Source organism: Nicotiana attenuata, unplaced genomic scaffold (genome assembly GCF_001879085.1).
Source record: "Nicotiana attenuata strain UT unplaced genomic scaffold, NIATTr2, whole genome shotgun sequence".
In the NCBI taxonomy this organism is placed as follows: domain Eukaryota; kingdom Viridiplantae; phylum Streptophyta; class Magnoliopsida; order Solanales; family Solanaceae; genus Nicotiana; species Nicotiana attenuata.
Genome location: NW_017670573.1, coordinates 436,483 through 447,495, shown reverse-complemented (window position 1 = coordinate 447,495; position 11,013 = coordinate 436,483). Strand labels below are relative to the sequence as shown.

Sequence of the window (11,013 nt, the reverse complement as noted above, 5' to 3'; positions counted from 1 at the left end):
GGGGGCTTCTTGACCACTAGTGAGAGGAGAGAGAAACGAGAAAATATACCCCTCTTATGGGAAGAGAAAAACACCATTGTAAGGCTCTGAACCTCTTCATGGAGAGGCAGACCAAACAAATATTATCAATAAAGGTTTCTAATGCTTCTCCCCCTAATTCTGAGTTCTTAATTTAGTTTCTTTCATTTGGTCCAACGGATTATTACGATTTGCTATGATTATCCCGGGATTAATTTATATTGTTTAGTACTCGTAAGATGTGTAACATTTTTTGAGCAAACACAAACCAAAGTAGAGGTGCTGGGAAGAAGAGATCTAGGTTAAATTCTATATATATATATATATATATATATATATATATATATATATATATATATATATATATATATATGTTTCAATCCTAAAAATCTCTCAATCTAGTTGCCGAAAAGAAACTTCTAAAATATTATTAATTACATCCTATGGAAAAAAAATGGAAGAACAAAAATAGCAATATAACTATAAGAGAACTATAAGAAATGTTAGTAGTCAACTAGTCTCTATGCATGTCTTTCTTCTTGATCTTCAAACAGTTAATTCTTTTTGTGTGGGGTAAAAGAACTCAAACATAACTATGACATTAATCGTCGACTAGTCATATATCCATGTCTTCTTCATGTTCAAACCATGACTTCTTTTCATGCGGGGTAATAGAACTCATGAGAAAGATATCTATGCACGAATGTATGTTATGCTTTCGGTTATTTCCACTTGCAGGTTATAGTACATATCTTCAAGAAGAGGTGATCTATACAAATTAAGACACAATACTAAGTTAAACCATTTTATTGTTTGATGTTTGCCAGTGTTCAGATGATAGAAGAAAACCAAACACTATTCCATTGTTTCATTGCTAATGAAATAGTGCAGAACCAGCTAAGAGCTCGAAAACGACGATTTCTTGATTTTAGGACTCTCATATTTCCTCTTGTTCAATTGCAATGATAAACTTCAAGAAAGAAAATCCCCAGGTCAACGGAGAAGAAAATTTCTACAAATGATAGTCTTAGATCCTTGCTGTAAAAAACAGGTATATATGGACATTTCAGTTTCCAAATATTTACTTCTAGATGAAGGTTTTTCCATTCATTTCTTCATGACCTATGGAGGCGGGTTATTAGAAATAACTTAATACTTACTGCAATTAAATCCCCAAATTGACTAGTAAATTTTGTTCCGATGCAACTCTTCACCAGCCCCAACATTGTTGCACCTGCCACAATAGCAATTATTTGAGTAATAATTGCATGTTACATCACATTCAGAAAATTTATACGTGAGCTACATATTACAATAATGCATAAAATCTCTTCCTGTAGTAAATCAGCATGAAAATTCGAACTTGCAAAAGAGCAGGGAACAATGAGAAAATCAAAATCCAAGACAAGGAGGACTAAGTTAAATGAAAAGCACAAAAGTCTGATCTTAAGTTCCCAGAAATATACTCATCTAACATAAAAGTAAAGCTTATCCACCTACATTATCATCACACTACAGTATTCCTTTATTAGCTAAAATGCATAACTTCCACAAACTCAGTCCAAAGTCGGTAAACCAACAGTTATTTCAAGAATTTCTTTTTAGAATGCTGTTTCTCTGCTTAGGATTCCATTTCTAGACCTAGCAATTCCAGCAGCCTTACAAAATCAGTTCCTTTGGCACTAGAACTTAAAAGCAATTAAGCAAGCTCAACTAATATTTTTTCCTGTTTTAGCTTAAATTTGCCTGTAATTCAAAATGAATTCCTTCTTGGGGAAAAAATGAGAAATGCCAAAAGTTCTTGGAAAATCATCCAAAAAATCTAGCAGTCTGGTAATTATCTAATCCCTTAAGGTAGGGAATGGAACTACTAAAATATAAAAGTACTCAGATTGGAGTTGCAAAAGAACAAGGACATGTAAGAAGCAATGGGAGCTTACGATCGTTGACGTCAACTGTCATTGCAATTTTGTCAAGCACAGCAACAGCATCCTCCAAAGCTTTAGTGTAAGCTGGTCACAGGAGCACATGTATTAATCTCAGATAACTTGAGCCGAAGGATTTATAAACTTGAGGATCATCTCTTACCTCGACATATTACAGTAGGATGATACTTTTTGTCAATAAAAGCTTCCGCAACATGGAGCATCTCACCAGCTGCAAAAGATATTGATAAAATAATTAGTATTGTAAAAGGAGTAAGCAACAAGCTGCCACCATAGGCATTTATTAATAAACATGAATAATTTATTCATTTTATCATTTATTTACAGTTAATAATATTTTAATTATTAATATTTTGATCAGTTGTTGAATAAAATCAATTGAAATGGAATCATTTCGCCCTTCTTTAATTAATTTTATTTAATTACACGTGTCGTAAACCTATACAATAAGAATTATTGGCAAAAATTCTTACATTCAAATTGTTTTAACGATAAATTAATAATGAGATGGACTAAGCAATCTAAAGTGAATACTGAATTTTATGAACTTCTCAGCATAGTACTGTGCCAGAAATTAAGTCTGCTTTTGTTAACTTCAAAGAAATTCACGAAAAATTAAATTTGAAAAAGAAACTTTATGTGCCAAAGTTTTCTTGAACTGGAAAAATTGGGTAAGAACCACCAATGTGGGTACTTTATGTACCAATATTTTTTCCCCATTACCTTAGTCCTTAGATGTTCTTCTATTTCTCTCACTCCTAGTAGGGTCATTATTATCTAGTTGAAACTGCAATCACAGCTTGAGCCATTCCAGTTCAGTCAATCTGATTTTTGCAGAACATGCACTAGTTGAGGTCCAGGGGAGGGTTTTAGAAGAGAACATACTGTTTTACTTCGGCGAAATACATAAATAGCCCCTAAGTTGTCCATAACGATCAGAGAGACACTTCAATGATGCTAATGACTAGATAGACACCTCTGCTTGGTCATAAGTGTCTCTTTTGAACATCTTGATATGACATGGCAACACGCGTGAAATACAATCGCTTTTGAGCACGTAACGGGTATATATCACCCATGGCCAACTACTAAAAGAACGAATCTCCTAATTTACCCTTCTTGCTATCCAAATTTTCTCTCCTCGTCCATCCTCATTTCCCCCAACATGGTATTTCATCGCCCCCGCCGTCAACTCCACAAAACTCACCACCACCGACACCGCCAACAACTCCATAGAGCCCGGCACCAACACATCTAAACAACCTTCCACTCCATAAGACTCATCTCCATCACCACTGACATCGCCGACATATCCACAAAACACACTACCAAGAAGCAGAAGAAGATTGGATATAGTTCTGGAAATATTAGAAAACTGGAGACTAATTTGAGACAAAGGAAGCGGTCACGATCCAGAAACAAAGAAACAAATAAAAAGAAGCGATGAACTAATTTTGGCAACATGATTTTCACATTCTTTCTTTCGGGTCTGCTGGGTACTTGACCAATTTTAGGCATGGCGGCAGGAATAGATTGAACCAGCCAAGCTTTGCAATTGGAAGAGTGAGCTGTTGTTATGAAGCGTTAATATGATACTTCGTGGGAGCCGACGGAGACAGCGACATTCACTTCTTTGTTGCCTTTTATGTTCTATTAAAAGGTGAACTTATGGGAAAAAATGGAAGATAGGGTGACTGATGTGATGGGTGCCTTTACATAGAAGAAGAAGTTGGAGATAAGAAAACTGATTTTTAATTTTTTTATTATTGTATTTTCTTTTTTTCAATAACAAGTGGTACTTTCATTCAAAATTACATGCGTCATCATTTCATTTGTATATTGACATGTCATTAGAGAGTCAGCTTCACGCAAATAGTCTAATGGACGCAGGTATTTAGAAGACACACTTATAACTAAGCAGATAGACGTCTATCTGGTCATTAGCATCGTTAAGTGTCTATCTGATCTTGTTGTGGACAACTTAAAGAGGCTATTTATGTATTTCACTGTTTTACTTCCTTATATTTCCTATCAGGTTGTTTGGCAGATCTAGAAAGAAAGCAAAAGAAGTTTACTTCCTCTCCTTTGTCTCACTTTAGAGGCGTTGAAACTTGAAGTTGAAACAGATGTGAAAGTACTGCATGCCCTTTCAGTTTAACTTCAAAAACAAGACAAGAGTCTCTTCCCCTCTTCTTGTATTTCCTCTATTACCCCCTCTTTTTTCAATTAATAAGTCTTGAGGCCAGATTTCTCACCCCGTCACCTGTAACCTTCCTCTCTTACTACCTCCATCCACCCCAATCACGCATAGGTTTGGTTTTTGTTTTTGTTTTTCCTAATCAAGTAAATGATATTTTATTAATTATGACAAGCTCCCATATACAAGAGGTATACCAAAAAGTAGAGAGTTCGCTTGGGTTTTGTTTTTGTGCTCCAACATTGCTCAGACTTCCTCTTTTTTGCGTCCCTAATTCTTGTCCATTTCAGCCTCCACGCCTTTCCATATCCTATTTCATCTCCCTCCCTCCCTCCCTCTTTCGCACGCACACATGACACATCATAATCACTCTCAAACACCATTCCTCCACCACAATCTAGTGCCTCAAAACCTTAAACATGGATTAGTAGATTAGGTAGGTTTCAAACATCACTAGAAATTGACCAAAAAAGTACACGGGCTAGAGATAAAATATATTGCTTGACTACAGATGAAACAATCTTGACTGCTAATTGATGTTCTAATTTTTTTTTTTATCAAATAAGGTAAAATTTATTTCACTAGAAGCGCCAAGCTGGTACATAGAGGTGTGTAGGGTGCAGTTACATAAAGCAAAATTCAGCTCCTTAACTGCAGATGTAGGGAACTACGGAAACCTATCAGCCTATCTGAATCCTTTACATACAAAAATTACACCAAGATGCCAAAGTTGAAGTGCATTTATCCCATCGATGTTCCAATTCACATTTTTGGTTTGAGAATTGATTCAAGTAGATTTTTTTTTCCAAATGTATTTGAACTTGGGAAAGGACTTGAATAACGTGAATACTGTTAAGCTCCAAAAACTTATAGAATAAGCTTAGCAAAAGCTTTGCAAATTGTTTGCTATTAATTTCACTAAATCTGGTTGCTTATTTCCAAAGAATTTAGGCAAACTGAACCTACCAAATTGGACACCCCTCGAATTATTAACAGTTAGATAATATGAATCAATTGATTAAGCTTTACATGATTAACAAGATACCTAAGATGAGTGCATAAATGAGTTGCATGACAACAATTTAACTGATAAAATCAACCACCTAAGTGAAAAAAATTAAATAGAGCCATACCAAGGACAATGACTGACGTTGTTCCATCTCCTACCTCTTCATCTTGAGTGCGGCTTAGTTCAATCATGGACTGCAGCAGCAGAAAGATATAACCGATGTGACACTTTAAACAAGAAAGCGAGCATGCAACAATGTTACCATAAAAATATTCATTAGAGAGTATGGCAGGTATTCAAATATTAAGACAACCGAAACAAAAATCCATGAGCTGAACCAGGGAACACACAAAAACACATAAGGTTCTAGAGGTCATCAGGTGGAGGGAGGGAGAGGGAGAGAGAGAGAGAGAGAGAGCATATACCTTTGCTGCAGGGTGAGCAAGATCTAGCTCACGGAGAATTGCATTTCCATCATTGGTTACTACAATTCCTGTAAATATTCAATAACATTCATGTCACACGCCAAAATTACCAAGTTAGAGATACAGATTCATGAAACATATCAATATGTCTACAAAATATTTACCTCCGCTAGCATCGAGGAGCATTTTTAACATGGATCGTGGACCCAAAGTGGTGCGGATAATGTCAGCAACAGCCTGGCAGCAAAATGAAAGATAAAAGAGCTAACATACATGCTACTGTGAGCAGTGAAAAGCAATTTAATTTGAGATAAATGATTCCTTGTTCGCACTTTTTCTCCTTGTTTGTCCAATGTATTCTTTTCTAATTTATTTTTCATGCAGTTTGTTATTTTAGGTTGGGAGCAGCAAATCAAATAAATGTCTTGAAGACACTTGAGCTAGCGAATAGAAGTTCAAGAACACCCAAAATACGGCTAAGAATTCTACTATTTCTCATTCATTCATTTATAATGTTGATACTGCCCAACGAGAACTTATCAATTGCAATGATTTCAAGAATTGCTTAGTCAACATAATGAAAAAAAGAAGGGCCCAATATAACACACATTCAATTCATAGTTCCCCTGTCAAGAACACCTGTCAACATGCATCTAATGCAAAGAGTGCAGATTTGTACAAGATAACCACATTATGCAGTTTGACTGGTGAAGCTACAACAAATGAACCGAAAGCATATCATCAAGTAATCAGCCAAGTCCAAGCCAATTTAGCATGGTCTAATAAGCACATGAATCGTCCATAAATGTATAACAGGAAACATCAAGAACTCAAACTAGTGCGGCACATGTAATTTCAAAAGGATCAAACAATTTCTTCCTTCAATTAAATGTCCCACAAAAAACATCAAATGTATACATTAGACAAACCATTTCAATGGCTAGTGAAACTGAAAACCAAGTATATCAGCATGCAAATAAAATTATACAAAATCGTGTCTACTCATTCTAAGAATAAGCATAGAAAAAAATATGCACTTAAGTGCACCTTTGCCGCTTGTATATTGGCTCGCTGCACCTTGCCACCTTGCTCGCGCTTCATAGAATCCTCTGCTCAATATAAACCATGGTAAAAAAATAACTACCAAGATGGGTCCCAGAAACTAAAACATTAAGGGTACATTTGGTCCGAAGACAAGTAATGCAGGGATTAGTAATGAAGAGATTGTAATGAAGGGATTAACAATGCAGAGAATATTTCTTGTTAGACAATTTTTTTTAAAGGAAAGATAATAAGTTTGAAGTGATGAGGGTATTTTTGTCATTTTGCTGTTTCAATCCATGTATTACTAGTACCTGTATTCTTATTGCACATTTTATCCGCATAAAATAATATATAGATTTCTCATAACTTATGCAGGTATTATTTTAGAAGGAAAGTAAAATGCTAACCAAACAATGTAATTTTCTATACATAGATTGATTCTCCTTATGCAATGCTCGTTTTTATACCAAGACTAGTTCTCCGTAAAGCACAACCAAACGGGAACTAAAAAGCTCAAAATCATAGCAAACACTACATCCTCAAAGACCCTTTAAGGGCATCTTACTTAACCCATTCTAAAAATCAATCTTGCACAAAGAACGAGTTTTTAAGGAAATGAATATACAGGAAGTATATGAAAATGTGAAATAAGAATCTTAAAGATTAAACCTATCGAGTTCCCAGTCATGAAGAAGGAAAATGTTCTGTTTCAGAGTTCAGAAGGAGATGATGGAGTACCAAGATTTGGAAAGATTATGGATTGTTTCATTTGATCTCTCCTATTGTTCTTATATAACATGCCTCGTGGGAAAAGCATCACTTTCTTGTTCTAAAAAGGCTTATGTTTGTTATTAAAAGCATCTCTTTTTGGTGTCTAAATGTTCCTATTCTACAGTTGAAACTCTCCCCTTCCCACACTTTACCTTTCTTTCCAAGAATCTATGTTTTGTTACCTTAGCTTTTAGCAAGTTAGCATCAAAAGTGACTTGGAACGAGTGAATCTATTCTTGATATTTTTACATTATCTAAACTTTTTTAAGTATTGGAGTATCTTAGATTGGTGAAACCCAGCTCATACTTCAAGTTTCTCTTGAAACTAATTTCTCGAATAGAGACTTTCTTGGAAAGGGAAATGTGGAAAATAAGAACTGGAAAAAAAAGAAAACTTACGGAGAACAACAACTGGGGCGTGCATTTTGTTGATTGAATAGTGCTTTAGAGTGGAAAAGTTAAGATTTTTGCTCTTCGGAGATACTGAGGTTCGCGAGAAGGGGGGTGGGTTAGGTCAGAGGTAACACTGAACTGTGATCACTGTCCTAGATTTGAGTTCTTTGCTCTGTGTTTTATTCGAAACTGGAAAACCCTGAAAGGGTTTTGGGTGGAAATCAAGTGCATCGCTGTCTCTGTTTTTATCATGAGTGCGCACGGCAAATGGGCTGTGAGTTGTTTGTGCTGTATTTGGGCTGGTCAAGATGAGCTGCCTCATTAAATGGGGATTTTTACCTAGTTATACTATAATAGAAACATATTTACTATCTTTATTTAGGTTATTTATTAATTACTTTATATACCTATATTTACTAGTTTTATACAAAACCATAAGAAGGAGGAAATGAAACATACCTTAAATACTGGGTATCAGTTACACATAATCCCCTACATTTAAGATACTCTTCCTTTTTCAAAGGATTACAAAACATCATTTGTCTTTGTACTTACCCACCGTAAGAAACCTACTGATACCCAAAATCATCACCTCTCTTTTATACAAATCAACCAATCTCTCTCTCTCTCTCCCTCATACAAATCAAACTATTATCACTCTAAAATTGTAGCATCATATATTTCTCTAAATTAATTCCACCAACAACCATTAAAAAGCTTCAACTATTGGCAAATCCATCAACATTATCTCTGAAATTGTAGGTGGAGGGGTCTGCCATTGACATACCATTAAAACGTTTCGAAGCTTTGAATTAGATATTCAGATTTTACGAATTTGTGATTTTTTTGGATTGAGTGTTCTTGAAAACGATTGAAAATATCCTTTAGAGTTTACGTCTCAATTTAAGGGAGATTCTTTAAGTTTAAAGTTGGTTTTAGGTTGAATTTCTGATTGAAACTCGAGGAAGAAGAAGTTTCAGAATTGTATTACGATTGTATGATAAATGTATCATAATTGTATCTGAGTTGTATTTGATACGTCAATACCTAAGACAATTATGATACAATACTAGTACTATTAAAATACAATATTGTATCATAATTTAAGTTTAGAGTTGGTTCTAGGTGGATGTTTTAAATTGAGACTTGAAAAAGATGAAGATCAAAGTTGTATCATAATCTAGAATTGTATCATAATTGTATCGCAATTTGTACCTAAAATAATATATGATACAATGCTAATACAAATATAATACGATAGTATTAGTTTAAGTTTAGAATCGGTTTTAAGTTGTATCATAATTGTATTAGAATCGTGTAATACTTTCGGGATTGTATCAAATTTGTATCTGAATAATGAGTAGTTGTGAGTTCATGACGAATTTCACAGTTTATATCACAAATATATGATAATTATATATTAATTTATTAGTACTGTATCAGGTATTATTTTGTATATNAAATGCAATTATGATACAATTATACTATATAAATCCCTGTAATATTTTTTTCATTTTCAGTGTTGTCCGGTCTACCCAACAAAAAATAAATGCAATTGATGATTTAATAATATAAAGTTGTCGCCAATGGTGGGAAGAGAGAAGATGGAGATTCTAGGTATAGATTAAGGGATTTTGATGTAAAAAACAAGGAGAGAGAAGAGGAAAGGGAAAAAAGGAAAGGATATAATTGAATCCCTTAATTGAAGGCACTAATAATGAGATGAGATCCTTTTAAGGAGAAATCTACACAATTTGTAAGAAAAACCTAGATACTTATTAAAAACTACAAAACATAGAGAATATTGGTAAATAAGTTTTTAATATAGTATAATTAGGTAAAAATCCCCATTAAATGGGTCATTGTCCAATCCTGGTAAAAGTAGCACGGTCTAGCCAGTTTTCGGACTGGTCATTCAAAAATAGTCAGTGTTTACCAAGTCAATGAAAAATAGCCACTATTTTGCTGCAACAGAGACCGGTCCAGCATAATATACTGGAGTTCGGTGCACCTGTGTATGAACTTCCAGCATATTATGTTGGAACTTCAACACACGGAAAGTTCCAGCATAATATACTGGAGTTTCGAGCACTTGTGTATGAACTTCCAGCATATTATACTAGACCGGTATACCTTGCTAGAACTCCAGTATATTATGCTGGAGTTCTAGTGTACTTATGCTGGAACTCCATCATATTATGCTGGAGTTCCAGCATACTTATCCTGGAACTCCGCTATAATATGCTGGAGTTCAAGTATACTTATGCTGGAACTCCAGCATAATATACTGGCATATTTTCCGGGTTTTGAACGGTGTTTTCGCTCAGATTTATCTTTACATGAAAAGTGGCTAGATTTCGATTACTTTTAAAACTGGACTATTTTTGAACGACCACTTGTAAATCTGGCTATTTTTGAATTTCTCCCCCAATCCTGTCCAAAGTTTACTTGGATTAAGATGGGATGGATCAAAATGGGCTAAATAACGGGTTGTAACCTAACCCGCCCAAATCTTTGCAATATGATCATGCCCAACTATGCCTTATAAAAAGGACACGCGGATGTTGCAAATATAATCTGAGTATTTAGCCCAGAGTCGAACCCACAAGGAATTAACCTATCAATTACTTTCATTAGACTTACTAAATTTCACGGAATCAACTTCCCAAACATTTTGAATAACAATTGAATATGTTTCTACTAACTAATAATGAATGTAAATAAACAGTTGTAAACTAACTATGATTAAGTTGTAAACAATTAAGAGAAGTATCTAAGGTTATGATTTCCCCTATTGATGGAATCCCTTCCGGTTATGTGTGGCATAGAATTGCCTAATCATGTCTATCAATCATGAGCACTATTATTACCGTAAATCTCTCCCGAGTAATCACGATAATTTACTAGACGCTCTCTCTCGAGTTACGCTAGCTGACTTTATTCATTATAGCTCACTTTAGATTGCACCCAAGGCTTCGTTATCCCTAATCCCGCCTTTAAACCCGCAGTTATTGATCCCTCATATACTTTGGGAGTAGCATTGTTCAACAATTGACCTAAATATGTACTCTCTCCCGAGTTATGCACACTGAATAGGCACAGCTAATTGAGGATCCTGTCAATTAACTACAACAAGCACATAGTTGAACAAATAGAGATTAACCCGGCAAACTATATTAACATAACAAGAAGTTCATCCTTCAATAGGTT

General features: G+C 34.7%; 1 protein-coding gene across 2 annotated transcripts in view; it reads right to left on the bottom strand.

Moving 5' to 3' along the window:
• LOC109241135 (T-complex protein 1 subunit gamma) overlaps window positions 1–8,014 on the bottom strand; it is a 15,201-nt gene extending 7,187 nt beyond the window's left edge. For both annotated transcript variants that reach the window (XM_019407856.1, XM_019407858.1), the window contains exons 1-8: window positions 7,810–8,014; window positions 6,643–6,704; window positions 5,760–5,832; window positions 5,596–5,663; window positions 5,295–5,364; window positions 2,107–2,175; window positions 1,959–2,030; window positions 1,179–1,252 (exon numbers count right to left, since the gene is read on the bottom strand). In XM_019407856.1, coding sequence (XP_019263401.1) covers window positions 1,179–1,252; window positions 1,959–2,030; window positions 2,107–2,175; window positions 5,295–5,364; window positions 5,596–5,663; window positions 5,760–5,832; window positions 6,643–6,704; window positions 7,810–7,834 — 513 coding nt within the window. In that variant the 5' untranslated portion in view covers window positions 7,835–8,014. The remainder of the gene's footprint in view (window positions 1–1,178; window positions 1,253–1,958; window positions 2,031–2,106; window positions 2,176–5,294; window positions 5,365–5,595; window positions 5,664–5,759; window positions 5,833–6,642; window positions 6,705–7,809) is intronic.
• Window positions 8,015–11,013: the final 2,999 nt, after the last annotated feature.